Source organism: Colletotrichum higginsianum, assembly GCF_001672515.1.
Source record: "Colletotrichum higginsianum IMI 349063 chromosome 7 map unlocalized unitig_7, whole genome shotgun sequence".
NCBI classification, from domain to species: Eukaryota; Fungi; Ascomycota; class Sordariomycetes; order Glomerellales; family Glomerellaceae; genus Colletotrichum; species Colletotrichum higginsianum.
This window is the reverse complement of record NW_017263917.1, coordinates 2,272,465-2,291,402: the sequence shown is the minus strand read 5'-3', so window position 1 is coordinate 2,291,402 and position 18,938 is coordinate 2,272,465. Positions and strand designations below refer to the sequence as shown.

At 58.1% G+C, this 18,938-nt stretch overlaps 5 protein-coding genes across 5 annotated transcripts; 3 read left to right on the top strand and 2 right to left on the bottom strand.

The window, feature by feature from the left end:
• Positions 1-1,193: 1,193 nt before the first annotated feature.
• Positions 1,194-2,932, top strand: CH63R_10386 (eukaryotic aspartyl protease; the record flags this gene model as incomplete). The annotated part of the gene is made up of 3 exons (XM_018305360.1): positions 1,194-1,361; positions 1,492-2,593; positions 2,652-2,932. 3 exons carry the CDS (start codon positions 1,194-1,196, stop codon positions 2,930-2,932), a joined length of 1,551 nt encoding a protein of 516 aa, XP_018154784.1.
• Positions 2,933-3,614: 682 nt separating this feature from the next.
• On the bottom strand, positions 3,615-5,512 carry CH63R_10385 (Transmembrane amino acid transporter; the record flags this gene model as incomplete). Its single annotated transcript, XM_018305359.1, has 4 exons — positions 3,615-3,643; positions 3,708-4,280; positions 4,335-4,497; positions 4,565-5,512. 4 exons carry the CDS (start codon positions 5,510-5,512, stop codon positions 3,615-3,617), a joined length of 1,713 nt encoding a protein of 570 aa, XP_018154783.1.
• A 1,345-nt stretch (positions 5,513-6,857) lies between these two features.
• CH63R_10384 (Fungal specific transcription factor domain-containing protein) lies at positions 6,858-9,227 on the top strand (the record flags this gene model as incomplete). The annotated part of the gene is made up of 3 exons (XM_018305358.1): positions 6,858-7,312; positions 7,605-8,737; positions 8,812-9,227. The coding sequence occupies 3 exons, from the start codon at positions 6,858-6,860 to the stop codon at positions 9,225-9,227; spliced, it is 2,004 nt and encodes a 667-aa protein (XP_018154782.1).
• Positions 9,228-9,682: 455 nt separating this feature from the next.
• CH63R_10383 (Urea carboxylase) lies at positions 9,683-15,247 on the bottom strand (the record flags this gene model as incomplete). Its single annotated transcript, XM_018305357.1, has 2 exons — positions 9,683-15,150; positions 15,244-15,247. 2 exons carry the CDS (start codon positions 15,245-15,247, stop codon positions 9,683-9,685), a joined length of 5,472 nt encoding a protein of 1,823 aa, XP_018154781.1.
• A 2,267-nt stretch (positions 15,248-17,514) lies between these two features.
• CH63R_10382 (Glucan 4-alpha-glucosidase) lies at positions 17,515-18,861 on the top strand (the record flags this gene model as incomplete). The annotated part of the gene is made up of 1 exon (XM_018305356.1): positions 17,515-18,861. The coding sequence occupies one exon, from the start codon at positions 17,515-17,517 to the stop codon at positions 18,859-18,861; it is 1,347 nt and encodes a 448-aa protein (XP_018154780.1).
• Between the last annotated feature and the right edge of the window lie 77 nt (positions 18,862-18,938).

Sequence of the window (18,938 nt, the reverse complement as noted above, 5' to 3'; positions counted from 1 at the left end):
TGGACACCTACTTAGGTACATGTAATTCCTCCCGGTGGCATCGGCGGCCGAATGCACAGGGGGTCTTTGGCAGGTACACCCTCCGCCAAATGTGCCCCCAAGGTACCAATCGTTTCCGATGCTCTCGACTCTTGATCCCACGCAACGGAAGTCAGCCATGTCTCACCAACCGTTCGCTGTATTCGTGGTGGCTGCAGCTGTGCCCCTTCAGGCCACCCATGACAAGCCCGCTTACTTGCGCTCCTCCACATTTCCCAATTCGACCCTGGACCAGACCATCGTCGTCGCTACTCGTTAGAGCCTTAGCTTGCCTGGGCCTGCACTGGCAGGTCGTCCAGGGCTCTTCGCTCTCCGATTCGCAATCCCCATATCTACTCCCCACGATCCCCTCTTCGCCTCTTCGCCTCCCTCATCAGCTCACTTCACCTACCTCCGCCCTTCCTCCCCGTTTCCTCGAGGGCGCAACTCATCTACTTCTCCTCGAGTTGGCGACCCATTCGCCCTTTCAATCGCAGCTTCGCCTTTTGTCTTGTACTATGACACAGATATAGACAGGAGAGAGAACCCGCCCTTCACGCCCGCTTCCTCTCCTCCGCCCTTGGCTCCTTCGGTTATCCTTACCCTTGTCTCATCGTCTTGCATCGTGTCTCTGGCAGTTGTTGCTGGTGGCGCGCCCTCGATTGTCCGCTCCTCCATCACATTGTCTTGCCCTTGGTTCGACCGGCCCGCGTACAGCATTTCAAAGCCACGCGCCAAGCTCCACCCAAAGATTACGCATTCCTCCTTGTATACCATTACGTCCCCTGACGGCCTTCCGCCCAACTTACAGCTAGGCGCTTCAATGTGCTCGACCTAATTCTTAATACCATAATCTGTCCGACACCACGGCGGCGTCTGGTACCCGCCGGCTTGCCTGAGTTTGAACCTATCGAGGCCGACAAACCGCCAACCGCATTTGTTCCGAGCGATTTTCCATTACTCGGGATCTATTGCCTGTCAACCTGGCATTGCATTGTCTATTTGGCACAGGACCCGAATCTATCACCCATTCGGTTGACCTAGCACTCCCGCCTGGAATCGAGTTGAAAGTGCCCACACCCCCTCCGACTGTTCTACTTTCATCAGCATTGCATCGACCACTCGCCGTTTCCATCGCTGGTTGACGCCACGTGTGCTCGCTGTTTAATTATACGATGCGTTCGGCTATCTTGGTCCACCTTTCGCTCCTCTTCACGTACACTCATGCTTTCTTTTATTGGCCCAGCCCGGATTGTCTGGCCAACGGAGACTGCACGTTGCCAACAAGGAGGCAGTTGAATGATCAAGATGCCCTCGGGTCGGATGTAGTAGAAGAGTCTTCGGTAAGTGAGCTTGCTTCAAATCAGTGTTCGAGTGCTTCTATTTCGATTCAGACATTGCAATGAGAAGAGTAGTGCCTGGTTACTTGTCCAAAGCCATCGAGGTATGGTATGCTAATAACATAACCCGCAGATCGAAGGCTCCGAACCCCAAAGAGTCGCTCGCGAGGTCCGACGGCTTGTCCGCAAGTATGCGAGGTTCCAATCTGCCGCCGTCCGTGAGAACGCATCCAAGTCGAAGAGAGAGAGTCAGTACCGAATCATCAAGGCTGCTGATACCACTCTAAAGAACGCTGCCAGCGTAGCTCAGGATGGCACCGACTTCTCTTACTTCGCTCAGGTAAAACTTGGTGACAAAGAGAAGCCCCTGTGGATGCTCATGGACACCGGAGCCGGTACCAGTTGGGTAATGGGTTCGTCTTGCAAGTCTTCAGCATGCGAGAAGCACGGCTCGTTCGGCCCAGCCGATTCCGGCACGTACAGGCCCAAAGGCGAGGACTTTTCCGTCTCATACGGATCTGGCGCCGTCAAGGGTGCAAAGATTACCGACACCGTGTCTTTTGCGGGTATGAAGTTCGACTTCGGGTTTGGTGTCGCCAACGAGACCTCGGAGGACTTTAATCACTTCCCCTTTGACGGCATTCTAGGACTTTCCATGGCGGGCGGAGAGACGGAAAACTTCATGCAAGTCGTCAAGAACTCGACACAGCTTCCTGCCAACATCTTTTGCGTGTACCTGAACAGGGCTGCGGATGGACCCAATACGAGCGAGATCAGTTTCGGTGTGTGCAACCCTGACAAGTATACTGGCGACATCACCTACACTGGGGTTGGGAACGACCTTGGTGACTGGGCAGTTCCTCTGGACGGTATTGCATATGATGGTCTCAAGTCTGGCGCAGCGGGCAAGCTCGCTTACATTGACACTGGTACCTCTTACGTCTTTGGGCCCAAGGACGATGTCGCTCTGTTCCACAAGAACATCCCTGGATCTACTGCGGATGAGGAGGGCACATCGTACAAGGTACCGTGCGATAGCGACAAGGACGTAACATTCAGCTTTTCCAACGTCAGCCATGTCATTTCCGCCAAGGATTGGAGAGGTGGCCCTGGCAAGGACGGCACCTGCACAAGCAACATCTGTGGCCACGAGGTTGTGGCTGGCGCTTGGCTCTTGGGAGACGTCTTTCTCAAGAACGTTTATGCCGTTTTCGATAAGGACCAGAAACGCATAGGTGAGTTACAGTTGGAGCACGTCGTCGTACCTTGCTGGATGCTGACTGCCCTCGGTAGGATTTGCGAAGAGAGTCGACCCACCGCCAGTTACGACCACGACAAGCATTGACTCTACGGCCACCCCACCGGCGGTTAATAACCCCGGCCAGGGGGACGCCGAGCCGACATCCGGGCCCGCACTCGGGTTGGGCGGTCACGAAACTGCCACTGGCGAGGCTGCCGCTGCGGAGACCTCGCCAGTATCCCAGTCGGGTGCGGCATCGTCTGCTGCCCTCACGAGGGTGAAGGCGGTTGCTGCCGCTTCCCTGTGTGTGGCTGCCTTGCTGGGGTTACACTAAGTTGCATTTGTTTTTGATTGAAGCGAACCCTAGATGGGAAGTTGGTTTGTCTTGCGTGCGCATAATACCCCCAGGGGACCGACACAGACGGCCCCCTACAATAAGGCCATTGTAGATATAGTTACATCTTGTAATGGTAAACAAAAGCGTCTGATTCTTCTACGGCTAAACACGATCTCTTTCCAATGCTTCCCATGACTTGACCCTGTGGGCCGGTCTATATCTGGTGTCTCCATGTTTAAGCCTCCCGTTCCCGCCCTATTGTTTGCTAGATAGACTCTGAGCAATATCTTGAACGCACCTTGGCTTGGCCACCATGCAAAGATGTGCCGCAAGCATGGTGTCGAAGGTATGGTCCCGCTCGGCTTGCATACTCAACGTGGACAGAGCCGACGATGTCTCACAAAAGAGGCTGGTAGTTCAAAGACATGGATACTGTCATGGGCGCCACTTCTAAGCCTTCCCCCGAATCTCTGTCGGGGTTCTATAATGATACAGATCGTGTCCAACACTACACGTGCCCCTGGGTCACTCTCCCGCTATTGTGCATGGGACCTTCGGCTTCTATACAATACAGCCACGGCCCGAGATGGAAGGCCGGAAATTCCCTCCTCGTACCCCCTCCCCTTTTGGAACCAGTCGGAACAAAAAACTCCCTTTATTGGTACAAAACAAGATGCTTTTACATGCATTGCGCCGGTCCGCCATCGTCTGCGCAGAAAAGTTAGTACAGAAATGCCACGGGTTCGAAATACCCGTAGTGGAAGAGACCTACTTCTGATTATTTTACCAACCGCTTGTATCAGACTAATTACCATAACCAAGCTACCAAAAACAACGATGGCGGCTGCGACGTACGTCTTCCACGATCGAGTCGTCAGCTTGATGTAACACAGTGGTGGGAGGATGTAGGCCATCGCGCACGCGGACGTGGCGCCGACAAGCTCGAAGACGATGCCGACGTCGCAAGTGAGAAGACTCATGACCATGGCAGAAACGACGAGAGCGGAGCTGAATATGAGGTGGAGGTTCATGTTGAATGGCTCGCCAGGGAAGAAGTAGTTGAACATGACCTCTCGGCAAACGAAGCCCTCGAGAGGTAGGGTAGTCAGCATGTTGAGCCCGAAGCACAGGCGGGCCAAGGTAACCATGACGTTGTCCGAGGGGAAGTTGTTGAGGACGTTGCCGAGTGTCTTGTCGCCGAAAGTCAGGAATCCTGCCAGTGCCATCAGAAGGCAGGCGACCATGGAGATGCCTGTAGAGTAGTGCGTGACGCGGGAGAAGCGGTCTATCGTGGGCGTTCTGAGAGAGCCGTAGATCAGGAGAGAGTTGTGATGGCAGACGAACGCTAGAGGGATGTCAGATGATTTGTTGTTTGTTGGGGCGGTTAGGTGCTACGTACCGAATGAAATCACGCCAATGGCTTCCAATATGCCGGTGTTCACAGTTAGAAGAGCAGGCGAGAAAGATCCGCGTTCGGACTTGGGAGTCAGGGCTCCCTGAACCACGACCGTCGTCACAATGACTCCCATGCTAATGAGGGCCAATGTGCTTGCTTTCGCTAGCTGTATAGGTCTCGTTAGCCTTCGGGTCATGCGCCTTTTGTCTCTCCCTGTACTCTGGATCACCCACCTTTGCAATATCCCGGTATAAGGTCAGCGGGTAACTGATGCCCAGGACAAAAATGACAATGACGACCTGGCGATTCGCCAAGAGGCCAAATACTGGCATCTCCCTCAAATCGGGCCAAATGGCCAAAAAGACGTGGGGTATTGAGTCGCCAACGATGATACCGAATGCGACCATGCCGCCAAAGGCAAACGCCCATTGCGCGACCGAGATGGCGATGAGTCCCGTCCTGCCAAAGCAGTGCTCAACAGTGCCCTGGAAGCTGTTGCTCCCGGACAGCTTGCTGTTGATGACGATGAGACAAATGGTCCAGTCGACGACGACGGTGAGGACAACGAGCAGGATGGTGCCGGCCAGCAGTCCGGCCTGCTTGAACGCGTATGGCTGGCCGATGATGCCGGCACCAATGATAGAGTTGGCCATATTCATGAAAGCCATTCGCAGACCCGACTTGGGACGCGCGCGCTCCTGCTCGGCCCACTCGTGTACATCCTCGGCGTCGGCTCCCCAGGGACTGTTGGCGAGAGCGATGGAGGGGGCCTCGATGTCGGTCAGCAGGGGCAGGCGGTGGTGGTCGTCGTGATCATCGGGGCCGGGGGCGTGCTGGAAGAGCTCGTCGTCGATGTCGAAGCTGTCGCGGCTCTGGCGGGCGGAGCCGTTTCTCGCAGTCATGGAGGGGCGCGGCGGCGGCGGTTCGACGATGGAGGGGATGGGGTTGAAGCGGACGCGGTTCGGGGTCCGCGGCGTTCCTGGCGAGCGGAGGGATGTCGCATGCTTCGTCACGAAGTACTCGCCGCCGTCGCCACCGGGGACAACATTGCCGCTGTGCGGCCCATCGTTGGTGAGGGGATCATCGGCAAGGAGACTTCTGTCCTCTTCGCTTGGACCGGGAGAAGCGTCCGGGTGGTGGGAGTCGTCTCGGAGGGCTCCATGATTTGGGGCCTTGGCCATTGTAAGTTATTGCGATGTCATTTTCTGGTGAAAGGGGGTCAAAGAGAACGATGAGGCGGTTGGACAGGCAAGGCTTCGTGGTTGTTGAAGGTGGCCGTTCGTCGTCGTTGTCAGGATTCGGTTGTGGTAGAGAATGAGCTTAACCGTTCGGCCTCTTTCGGTTGACGTTGCAAGCTGGAGCTGACCTGACCTTCCCTTAGAGAAGGACGGTACGTACCCCTTTCTTTTGGAGTTGAGGGCCCGGGAGCTGTCAGCAGCCCGACCAGTCCGTGTAGCCGGCAGCGCCGCAGGCAGGGGTAGGTACCGTTCATTGGGGGCGGAGGAAGGGGTGGGGGTTTGACTGTAAGTACCTACCTAGGTAAGGTAGATAGGTACCTAAGTAAGAAAGAGCTGCCAAGTTCTGCAATGTACTTTTTACCGTTCCCAGGCGCAACGGTACGGGAGGCTACTTTTCATATCCGACTAGTCCTTTTCCGCTTTCTCCCCAATTTTCACTTTGATATCTCCGGCACAGAAAACCGGGCGTTTTTACAGCCAACGAGCGACTGATCAATGGAAAATTATTCCCACCCAGTTTGCGATAACAGCAGTGAGCAGCACGCAGCGCGCAGCCCAGCCCAGCCGAATCGGACGACACAGCAGCCCTTTGCCAGCAAGCCCAAGCCCTTGAACCGCCAGAATACGCCTGGGCATATGACATTGAGACCGTCTCAGTGCTTGACCGTACAGCACTCGCTCGCTCGCTCGCGTGACCCCGTCTATCGATTGGGCGTCCGCTGGGATTTGGGGATAACCACTCGGTCGGGCCCAAGGTACGGGGTACCGGCAGACTGACTGACAGACTGGACTGTCAAGGGTCGTTGTCGATGACACCCGCTTGCAGCTCAGCTCAGATCAGCAGCTCGAGTCTTGATTGATCAGTCCCATGGCCGCCGTAGCCCCTCCATCGCTCAGGCATTTGATACGATAGGCAGCGTTGACGCATAGGAAAGAGAGCCTGCCTGTCCGTCCCTCATCCGAACCGCAGCCTCAAAATTTACCCATCATCGGCGGGGAATTCAGTCCTTTTTATTTCGTTCTTCGCACTACACCTACACCTACATCTACACTCGCACATACGCAAACGCATCAATCATATCGTGCTGTGTCACTTCTGTTACGTGACAACCATACCTAATCTCCAGTTCACGCGCCCAAAGGCCTATCTAGCCTCTCACAGTCACACGCACATACTCACCAACCCAATCTGATAAAACGTCACGTAACCGTCCACCCGCCCTTATCTCTCGTCACACGCACTACCCCCGCGCTGAGCTCGGCGGCCGCCCGGCTCCGCCCGCCCTCCATGGATATCGACACCACGCCGGCGTCCTACGGTACCCCCGCCTCCGCTTCAGCCGGCCCCGGTCCAGAGGCTATGCCGGCGCCTTCGCCGTCTGCGCACCTCCCCTCATTTGAGTCACATCCCTCGGCGACCGCGGGACAATCAATAGCGGCAGCATCAGCAGCGGCAGCTGCAGCAGCTGCAGCAGCTTCTACAGGGTCCGCTCAGAGCCGTCCCTGCGACATATGTCGTCAGCGCAAGACTCGCTGTGTCCGCGAGGAGGGCCGCGACAAATGCGTCATGTGCTCTTTCCACGGCCAGCCGTGCACGTATCTTCGCGGGCCGCTCCCGCGCAAGCGACGGAAGGCTACCGATCCCCCGGAACACCGCCCGTCCACGGCTACCAATGGTTCCGTCTCAGCGCCCGCAGGTCCTCCACCCGCTCCCGTCCCGCTGGACCCTCAAGAAGAGATAACGTAAGTGTCGTGACATTTTCCTTATCGCGTCCTGTGTCTCGCCCTTGGAACGATACTCAACGTTCGACCTTATTTCTGTGTACTGTTGTAGTTGGCTGTATCCTTCCTCTTTCAAACACTCCCGCCCTTCCTATTGGTTCATGTCACATCTTTGCTGGCTACCTACCCTATTCCTGTTCGTTCCGTCCGGCCGGCCTTGTCGTCGTTCAACCAGCTACACGTCCCCTTCTGATTGGTTCATCTCCTTCATGCGGTGAACCACCTGGTCTAACGGACCTGTCCTCGCCTACAGACACCCCTCCCCCGAGCTGCTAGAGGCGCTGTCACCGTCCCTCGCTGGCTCGGAGCACGCTATCACCTTCAACCAGCCCTCTCTCCTTGACGGCACTCTCGGTCTACACCTCAAGACCCATTCAGAGTACGTCGGCAACACCAACTACCGGGAACCCTCCCTACTGGACCTACACCGTCCGCATGACCCGGCCATCAGGTCCGTCCGCCGCCTCGACGAATCGACCGTCTTCCTGATCCACCGCGATCGAGAAACCTCCTCGGAGCCTCAAAGGATCGCCGATCTCGATGCCATAGAGAAGGTCGTCCACCCCCTCGGCTCGACCCTCGTGAACCTCTACTTCCGCATCGTCCACCCTAGCTTCCCCGTCCTCCACAAAAAGGTCTTCCTCGAAAAGTACGCCCGCTCCTACCATGAGTTCTCGCCGCCCCTCCTGGCCGCCGTCTACCTCCTGGCCCTTGACTGGTCCCTCTACGACCGCACCCTGGCTACCTCCTCATGGCAGCCCGACCAGGCCGCTCTCGAGGCCCTTGCCCTCCGCACCATGAGCGACGACATGAAGCGGCCCAAGATCTCAACGCTCCAGGCCGGTCTGCTCATTCAGCAGCGCTTCCGGAACAACACCTGGACCTTCACGGCGCAGCTCACGGCTCTGGCCCAGGGCCTTGGCCTCCACGTGGACTGTAGCGACTGGGCCATCCCGGACTGGGAAAAGGGCCTCCGCCGCCGCCTCGCCTGGGCGCTCTTCATGCAGGACAAATGGGGTGCGCTCGTCCACGGCCGGCCGTCGCACATCCGCCTCGATGAGGACTGGGACGTTCGGCCGTGCTGCATCGAGGACTTCCCTGAGAATGCCGCCGACGAGGAGCACGATCCGGAGGGCAGCGCTGAGGTCGTCGTCGGTCGCGAGCTCTTCTTGCGGCACATCGAGCTGTCGCTCATTCTCAGCGATGTGCTCGGCACGTTTTACACGGCCAAGGCGACCCGTCGCGGCGGCACCCTCGATCAAATCGGCACCGTGGGTGTCGCCGAGCTCGCGAAGCCCATCGTCATGATGCTACGGGAATGGTACGCCAAACTCCCAGAAGCCCTCCAGCTACAAGAAACGCGCCTCAAGAAGCTTTCAGCGAATGGTGATCATCCCCCTCCCTCCCCATCTTCAACATCCGATGATCCGCAGCAGGACTAACACCTCCGACACTACTAGGCTCCCTCCACCTCGCCTATATCTCCATAGACCTGGCCCTCCACCGCTCCCTGGTCCGCAATATCTCCTCCAACGCACCGCCCGAGCTGCGCGTCGCCATCCGCACGGGCGCCCGCGCCCGCCTCGCTGCCGCCTCGAACATCATCGCCAATCTGCAGATGGAGCATATCCAGTCCTTCTGGGGCTTCGCCGCCTCGGCCCAGCTCGCCGGCATCGGCTCATTCGCCGGCCTCTTATGGGCCACCTCCAACGACGACGCCGAAGCCATGTACTACGCCGACCGCGTCGAGGAGTACCTGTGGAGCCTAAGGGTGCGCGCGCAGGCTGCGCCGTTCGCAAGGGAGGCGCTGAGGATGCTCGAGTCGGACGTCAGCGGGCTGGGCGCCGTAAGAGCCGCTGCTGAAGTGAAGATATGACGGTGAGAGGGCTTTTGGGGGGGATGCTTGGGGTGCGGTCATGACGTTACGTTGGCAGGGAAATTGTACAGTGCCGCTCCGGCTGGTTGGGAAAATATGAGTCAGTGGGATTTGTTCCGCGATTTGATGTCTAGTTTGCGGGTTGTTTTTTCGAGCCTTGGCTTCGTTTCTGGGATGCCCGTTCACCGCTGTTAGAGAATAGAGGGACGGAGCTTTTGGTTATTCAAGTTCATATTTTTGATTTTGTTCAACCACGCTGGCGCGGGACCTCGCCAACACCACAAATACATACGATGTGAAGCGACTCTAGTATAGATGGCGTCCGTCGATGATAGAAGAGCCGCTCCGTATTCTTTTTGATCGTGATTTGCGTGGAAGGCAGAAAGGAAGAATAAAAGAATGGACCAGGAGGGAACAAGATTGACGGAAACACGACAACGACACTCGCCCCGTCCTCACTGCGTCTCGACAATGAGCAAATCATCGTATGGCCCAACAATGTCACCCTCCACAACCAGCATCTTGACAACCTTCCCCTTGATGGGACTCCCAATTTTGATCTCCATCTTGTTCGACTCGATCCACACCAACGCATCGCCGACGTCGACCTCGTCCCCGGCCTTGACCTCGCACTTCCAGCACCGGCCCGGCATCTGCGCCTTGATCCGCTCGCCCGGCGTGCTGTCCTCCGCCTCGCCAAAGGCGCCGCCGCGCCGCTCGGCCTCGGGTGGGTTGTACGGCTGGAGGAGCTCCTCCATGAAGGGCGCGCTGCGGATCGCCCCCGCGCGGAGGCCGCGGGTGGCGTCGATGTCTGCCTTGTTGGCCGCCAGCCAGGCCTCGTACGCCTCGAGGTCGAGGCTGCCCTCCTCGATCTTGACGAGATCCGTCATCCGACCCTGGTCGATGGCGGCGTCGAGGTCCATTTCGGAGACGGGGTAGAAGGAGATCCTGTCAAAGAGGCGGAACAGCCACGGTTTGGATTCGCCCCGCGACGCGACGGCCGAGGCGGTGACGTCGTCCCAGATGGGTACTGTGCGCCCCACCAGCTGGTACCCGCCGGGCGAGTCCATGCCGTAGATGCACATGTACTGTCCGCCGATGCCAACCGCGCCGCGCGGTGTGAAGGAGCGCGATGGGTTGTACTTCGTCCCGAACAGGCGGTGGCGCGGGTCCAGGGGCACAGCGCAGGGGGAGCCGAGGAAGACGTCGCCAAGGCCGAGGACAAGGAAGGTCGCGTCGAGGAAGATGCGCTCGACGTCAGCGGGGGAGTCGAGGGCGTTAAGGCGCTGGAGGAAGTCGACGTTGCTCGGGAGCCAAGGGGCCGTGGCACGGATGGTGGCGACGTAACGAGCCACGGCGGCGCGGGAGACGGAGTCGTCGAAGGCGAGAGGGAGGTGGATCGTGCGGGAGGAGATGGACGAGGGGATTGCCTCGCCGAGAGAGGTCTCGTGCGCACGGAGGGCGGAGAGGACGGTCGCGGGTGGCGTCTTGGGCGTGTACTGCACATGTAGGGTGCGGACGCCGGGGGAGAGCTCGAGGACGTCCGGGATGGGGTGTGTCTTGTGGCGGGCGATGAAGGAGAAGATCTGGAAACTCTGACGGAGGGAGAAGACGTCCTCGGTACCGAATTCGAGGAGCATGGCGTTGTCGCCGGCCTGGCGGACGCTAATACGGCGGCCGGCGCTGCCAATGTCGCCGAGGAACGGGTTCGAGTCTGGTGTGGTCGGGCTGTTGGCCAGGGGGGCCACATCCACCGCCAAGGGTGTGAGCTCAGCGATTGATTTCTCGAGGGCGGACTCGAGGAAGAGCGCATCGTCGACGGTGATGGGCTGGAGCTTCACCTTGTCGCCTGGGCGGAGTTGACCGAGTTTCCACATTTCGGCCGAGGCCACGACGCAGAAGACGACGAACCCGCCGAGACTGGGACCATCACAGGTGAGGATGACGGCCTCGTCGCCGGTGAAGCTGACGCTGCCGACGGAGTAGGGGCTATCGTGGATGTTTGACGGGTGCAGGCCTGCTTCGCCGCCGGTTTCCCGGGCCCACTGTGGCTTGGGGCCGTCGAGACGGATGCCGATACGGTTGCTGTTGTAGTGGACGGTCCATTCGTCGACGAAAAGCGTGCTAAAGCCCTCCTCTGTGAAATGCTCAGGTGCCGAGTGCTGCCCGGGAACGACGCCGATGGACCAGTGTGCATTGGCCGGGTCGGACGGGAGGGGGATGGCGGGCCCGGAATCAGCGGAGGGTGCAGTAGAGACCATACTCCCTACCGGCAGGAGATCACCGGATCTCAGGTTTCGTCCGTTGTGGCCACCGACTTTGCCCAGCGCAAAGGTGGAGCGGGAGTTAAAGATCTCCGGGACGTCGATGCCGCCACGAACGGCGAGGTAGCTCCGGTACCCAGAAGTCGCCGCACCGATCGAAATCTTTTGTCCTCTCTGAATCGTCAAGGGCGTGTTTGGCTGAGCGGGCTTGTTGTCGATCTTGACCTCGGCGAAGGCGCCCGTCACGGCAACAACAGCATCGTAGTGGAAGAGGAGGCTTGGCCCGTGAATGGTGCACTCAAGCCCGGCGGCACGAGAGTCGTTGCCGACCAGTCTGTTGGCGAGTCTGAATGAGTAGTCATCGAAGGGCCCAGATGGTGGCACGCCGACGTGCCAAAGCCCCTTGCGGCCCGGAAAGTCTTGAACAGCAGTGAGGGTGCCAGGGTCAACAACTTCAACGATGGACGAATCAAAGGCAAAGCTGTTGAGCGATGTGGTAATAAATGTACCGGATCTGAACATCTCGGACGCGACTATGTGACGGGCGTATTCCAGGTTCGTCTCGACGCCCGTGATGACCGTTTTCTGTAAGGCATCGGCCAGCTTCGCAATCGCTGCCGTCCGATCCTCGCCGGTGGCAATGATCTTAGCCACAAGCGGATCGTAGGAGGATGACATTTCCATACCGGCCTCAACCCAGGTATCGACACGGACGCCTTCTGGGAAAGAGACGTCCAAAAGACGGCCAGGGGATGGACGGAAGTTCTGAAGCGGGCTCTCGGCGTAGACACGCACCTCAATGGAGCTTCCCTTCACCTCGAAGCCGTCCGGCTTGTCGACGAAGATATGCCTGCTGTTGCCGGACGCCACACGGATCATGCACTCAACCAAGTCCAGACCGGTCACGGACTCCGTGACTGGGTGTTCAACTTGCAGCCGGGTATTGACCTCGAGGAAGAAGAACTCGGAAGTGTCGACGTCGTAGATGAACTCGATGGTGCCGACATTACGGTATTTGACAGCAGAGCCAAGGTCGATAGCAGCTTTGCGCATCCTCCTTCGAACATCTGGCGGCACGAATATGGCCGGGCTCTCCTCGATGACCTTTTGGTTCCGTCTTTGCAACGAGCAGTCCCGCTCGCCGGCCGACGTGACCCTGCCGCACCCGTCGCCGATGATTTGGACCTCGATGTGACGGGCATGCTCGATGAAATGTTCCACAAAGACACCGGCGTCACCAAAATTTGCCTGTGCCAATCTCTGGACACTCTCGAATGCCTCGACGAGAGACGCAGCATCGTCGCAGCGCTTGAGACCAATCCCACCACCCCCAGCAGTGCTTTTCAGCATCACAGGATACTGGATGCGCTCGGCCTCGTCGAGGGCCTCCTCAGCGCTCTTGAGTAGATGCTTGCTGCCCGGTACAACAGGGACCCCTGCTCTAATGGCCACGTCGCGGGCGAGGTGCTTCAACCCGAGTTGTCTCATTTGCTCCGCGGTCGGGCCGACCCAGATCAGGCCCTCTGCCTCGACTGCGGAGGCGAAATCGGCATTTTCGGCCAAGAAACCATAGCCCGGGATTATGGCGTCTGCACCGGCTTTCTTCGCGAGAGCGATGATCTGCACGCCGTTGAGATAGGTTTCCGAGACGGATGTGCCTTCGAGAGGAAGTGAAACGTCGGCATTGCGGACGTGGGGCGAGCGAGCATCGGCAGAAGAGTGAATCGTGATGGCTTTCAAGCCCAAAGAATGCAATGTCCTGATGATACGAACGGCGATTTCTCCGCGGTTGGCAATGAGAACAGACCTGATGCCGCTGACCTTCGAAGTGGTACCAACAGGAGGGACATCAGGGATGAGAGATTTGACAAAGGCGCGCCAGCCGCCGAACGAGGTGATGTCGGTGGCACCGTCTAGGCCGTAGGGCTCGCAGATGAAACCAAGGGCCCAGCTTCCGTCCGCAAGCTCAACAGAACCAATGCCGAGGGGTGAGGGTACTGTCTTCAAGAAGCTGCCCAGCTGCGTCGTAGGCAGGCTCCAAACTTCGACCTGGATAGCGCTACCGCCGCTCGGGACGCGCTTCAAGCCCGGCTTCTTCACTGTGCCACCGGTGTTGAGAGAATAAAACCGGTAGTTTGGGGAGGTTGTCGTGGCTATCTCTAGTGTTGCTCCACGGGACGTCAGGTCTTTGTTCAAAGGGAACCCCGTCAGATGAGCACCTACCACCACAAGACGAGTCGTCTTTGGCTCGCCCGCGGCGATAGCGTCAGAGCTTCGTGCTTCGAGTCTCTCGATCCTGGTTGCGCCTAGCAACCGAGGACCCGTGGATAGCCATTCTCGGGCCATGGAGAGCAACTTTGGCTCATCCCATGTTGACGAGATCAACGTGATGCCGAACGGCAGTCCATCCGACCTGAAACCAGCAGGAATCGAGAGGGCGGTCCAGTCCATAAAGTTGACAAAGTTGGTGTAGGTGCCGAGGTAAGCGTTCTCCTTGATAGGTTCCCGGGCGAGGTCCTCGATGGTAGGAAAGGTGGGAGCGGTGGGGACGAGGATGGCATCAAAGTCACCGAACCTGTCTTGGATCTGACGGGTAAGGTCCTGGCGGAGGTACTCGGACGCAAAGAGATCGGCTGCGTTGAACCCCTTGGCCTTGAGGATGATTTCTCGCACCGTGGGGTCCATCTCGCTCTCGCGTGCCTCGATGAAATCCTTGATGGCCGCGTAACGCTCAGCCACCCAAGGGCCCTCATATAGCAGGCTGGCGAGCTGGAATAGCGGAGAGAAGTCCACTGGCTCAAGGGTCCACCCAAGGGTCGCTGCTTTCTCCAGGGCCTTTGCATAGGCTGCAGCTTGTTCCGTCTTGCCGAACCACGGGGGGTTGTCACAAACAGCCATGCGATGGCCCTTAACTGTACTAGGCGTGTCCGGACGAGCTCTCGAGAATGAGTCTTCCGGGTCAAAACCCTCGGCCGCGGCCAAGACTGTCTCGGCGTCGTCAACTGTAAGTGTGAAGATGGAGACACAGTCAAGACTGCGGCAGGCCGGCAGCACTCTGGTTGTGCTCAGAGCTCCTCTCGTTGGCTTTAAGCCAACCAGGTTGTTCAACCCAGCAGGTACGCGACCGCTGCCAGCGGTGTCGGTACCCAGAGAGAAGGGCACGACACCCCTAGCAACGACGACGGAGCTCCCGGAACTCGAACCACCACTGACCCTCGCAGGGTCAAAAGAATTGCTCACAGGACCATACGGAGATCTAGTCCCCACGAGTCCGGTGGCGAACTGATCGAGATTGGTCTTGCCGAGTACGATGGCGCCAGCAGTCTTAAGGCGGGCGATGACGGCGGCATCCTTGTCCACAGGACCAGTTGCGAAGCTGGGGCAGGCGGCTGTTGTGGGGAAGCTGGCGACGTCGATGTTGTCTTTGGCCGCGAAGGGGACGCCGAAGAGTGGCAGAGAGGCACCGGATGAACGAAGGGACTCTGCATGAGCCCATTGCTCCTCGATCTGGGATGGGGTGGCCAGGGTAATCCAGGCGTTCGACTTCAATCTGGCTTCGGATTCACGAAGTGACAAGAGTCGGGCAAGACCGTCCCCGGCTTCCTGTGTCTCTCTCCATTCTTTGACCGTGAGTGGGAACGTACTCTGAATGGTGGAGCCTAAGGAAAGGTGAGTTCGTGTTAGTTAAACCTCTTGACAGATCGAGATGAACCGATGCAGAAGCATGGTACAGCGGGGTGGCACCAACGCACCCATCGTGTATTATGTATCAGGGTGATAGGACTGAATTGAAAAAATTATTTTGAGGGAGCCGGGAGTGGCCGCTTGTTCTTGGTGTTATGGGCAGCACCGGTAGTCCTGGGCCTCGATCCCTTTTATGACCAAATAAATTACTCTCTTTTCTCATCGAATGCGCAAGTTCATGAGAGAGGCCGTCGTCCTCCCCAGATGTACTCTTCGGCAAAGCCTGCGGGCATTCATGTAAGTCGCCGGCGGGCTTTGGTGTATTTGGTCCATACAGATCTCTCCAGGTCTGGTCTGGTCGAGAGGGCCGATCCAATGAAGAGAGCGATGCGGGCTTATCGCATTGACGTTGAGTACCTGTACACAAGTATACTATGCTGCGATATGGGCGAGTCGGCCGAGTCGTCGGATAAGACGGGTTCCCGAGGAAGGTGTGGTGAAGATGCGAGGGATCAACCAAAATCTTGGCTTTTTCTGGGAATGTTTGCAACAAGGTATAGAGCTCGGCCAGCCCGGCGGCGTCGAAGATGAAGGAGGGCCGCCGGCGGGTGAGGTTGTATTTTCTGGGGGGGCCAATGCTGCCAGCCGGTGCCGGTCGGTCCCGCTCGGGTGGGAAAAGATATGGAACCAATGCGAGAAGCGTGCCTAGTTTGGATGCTGAGTAATCTATCAGACACCGCTAGGGCCGAAATGTCTCCCACCCCGGTTTGATCTCTGCCTGGGACTTGGCAACCAAGGCTTCTTCGTTATGAGAGAAGGAACGATCCTTCAGCCCACTCATTGCCGTTGTCCGCCACACAATATACATCGTGGCACAGCACCATCAGGTTGTCGCAATCCCGGTCGCGGTCGTCTAATTGCACGGGCCACAGCGAAGGGGGATGAGCAAGATCTTGTTTTGGGTTTAGGTTCACTACCTAAAGGTAGTACGTGGCCAAGGCGGTCCCTTTTGAGGTCGCACAGGTACAGATACACAATATGAAAGGGGGAAAAAAGAAGGAAACACAGTAGAAAATACAGGATGAGTGTTATGCCCAGCACTGAAAACAGCACATCGTATACGGTTTGGTAAATTTAGGTTCACTGGGTGGAAACGTTCCCTCTCCATGCACTTTTTTTTTCTGCGGATACACAGGCGGAGGCTAGAAAGAAAGTTCGCTCCCTTCCGACAAACTGCTCAGCCCTCTCTCTCTCTTCCTTGTGCGGTCTGCCCCTCTTACTCAAACACACATTGACGTCGTCCTGTCTCCCTCGCCTGAGTCGCCGTGGTCTCCTCAACAACTTACCGGTCCGGATTGTCGCGAGAACTGCCAAGACAACTTTGGGATTCATGGGTGTGGGTTTCCTGGAAGTCTGCGACGGCCATCTTGGGTGGCTTGTGGAAAACCTACACCATGAGCGGGCAGCAACACCACTGGACGGTCTACGAAGGACGGTAGCCGCGTCTGAATAGCCGCCTTTCGACCAGGGTTGTCGTCCTTCGCAGCGTGTCAACCCAAATGAGCATTGCAGTCACCAATTGAAGATGCCGCGTGCAGCTGAGCCTTCTCTATCTTCACCGTCTTTCTGCCTGGGCTTTGAATATGGCGGCGGACCACTTCCTGGGTTCTGGCTACGAGCCTACTTACATGACATCGACAACGACAACGACAAAATGTTGGCATCCCAAAGCCGTCCAACGAATAGACGCCGCTTGGGGCAAACGAGCCGAAGTCCCCGCCGTCTTCATTGGCCTATTGCAGGGATGCGACTCGGGTCGACCGGGATCCCATCTGAGCCCGGCGCTTGCGCCTCTTCCCCATCACATCGTGCTACCTAAAATAGCCAACCAGGACTGGAGCTGTCTGAGACGAGGGGGTGTCGTCCTGCGTGCGACGCATTCCTTCCATCAATCGCGTCTATTATGTCTTCCCTAGTCACACTGCATTGCATATATGTCTGCGCCGCGGCGCTTCTCTTGACCTCTCAATCTCAACTCCCGACGCCCGCCATTGTGGTTTAACCCCTCACAACCTCACGACTCTTCCGTGTTGCACTGCTTCCCGTTCTATATAGCCGCCGCCCGTCTCCTTCTTCCCAACATCCCCTCTCTAAGTACGGTTTCCCCCTCTTTTTCTTCTTCTTCTCGAACCGGCAGTCTCATCCCGGCGATTCCAGTTTCCTGGGAGGCCAAGCCAGTCGTCGCTTGACCCCTGCACGATCGATCTGCTGGCTGTCAAGACTGAGCCGCTTCATCGCCTCACATCCGTCTTGCTTGAGGGATACATCACGTGGTCAGCATGACTACCCAGACCGGCACTGCCTCGAGGAGGCCCAAGTTGTCTTTGTCCATCAAAACATCGCCGGCGCCTCACACGAGCATCAACAAGTCCCTGTCTGTCGTCGACCCCAAGGACCCGACCGCTTTCAACACCCTCTCCAATGTCTATGCCACCGCCATTGAGCGGTCGACGTCCGAGCCGCTAACTGCCATCAACACTTTGCAACAGCAACCTCCGCACTTGCAAAAAGGATCGAAGGCTCCTCCCCAGCTACGCATACAAACACCCTGCGCCGTCTCATACCCCGAGACACCCTTGACCGCCCATCCCATGTCTCCCGGTGTTGCCATGGAGGTGGTATTCCCGAGCACCATGACGGCGACCCCGCCGCTGTCAGCCGGTCCCGTAGACTCGAACGGCCCTCAGATGTTTGGGTTCTCTCCCATCGACACCAAGACCCCGTTGACAGCGATTGGGTTCATCACGCCCCCAGAGCCGCGTTCTATACGGAGGCGGACCAACCTTTCGCTAGCGGGATCAAAGCTGCCATACACACACCCTCGCTCACTCCACAGTATCCTCCGCAACTCGCCTCTTCCTCCCCCGAGTGCCAAAACGCCCATTTCGCCACGGCGCCAGTCCCTGCGCTTGCAAGAAAAGGCAGCCCGCCGCGTGGCCTACAACAGCCCGATCGAGCAGACCATCATCACCGAGACTTATACCAAATCCCACATCGACTTGCTCACCGACGACGTGTCGCCGGCGTCACCGGCGCCGACGCAAGAGCCAAACACGGTCCTGGACCTTGCCATGGCTTTCACGAGCGACGAAACGCGCGACGGCGGCATGACCCCGGGGCCGTTCGAGGAGATGCGGCGACGGATGGCCGGGCTGGCAGCCAACTCACCACCGGTCAGCCCGTCGGGCGGGATCAGGAAGCGGAAGCGCAAGGAAAAGAAGCGCCGCTGGGTCTGGACCATTGGAAACCAGGAGGAGGACGAAGAGAATCTGGGCGGGGCGGTGGCGGCGTTGCGGGCGGCCGAAGCGGCGGCACAAATGTCAGAGCCTGCTCGGAAGAGGCCCACAGCGCCGCCGGTGGTGGAAGTGCAGACCTGCGGCGACCTTCCGACGCCCAGCGTCGAGACGTTCGAAGAGGCTGGCGACGTCGAGATGTCGGACAGCAGCAGCGTCTCGTGCAGCGATCGGGGGCTAACACCGGGGGATATGGAGATTGACCTGACGACGCCGACAGTGCCCAGGCGCCTCGTGTCCCAGAGCGACCGACTGGGGTCGGCGGACCTCATCAACCCTGAAACCGGGAGCAGGCGGGACACGCCCATACCTCCCGATATGGTGGTTCATTGACATGAAGGCGACGGGTTTGGATGGCATTTATTTTTGTTCGGCTGGGGAGCGCTTGGGTATCGCATTGGTTGGTGTTT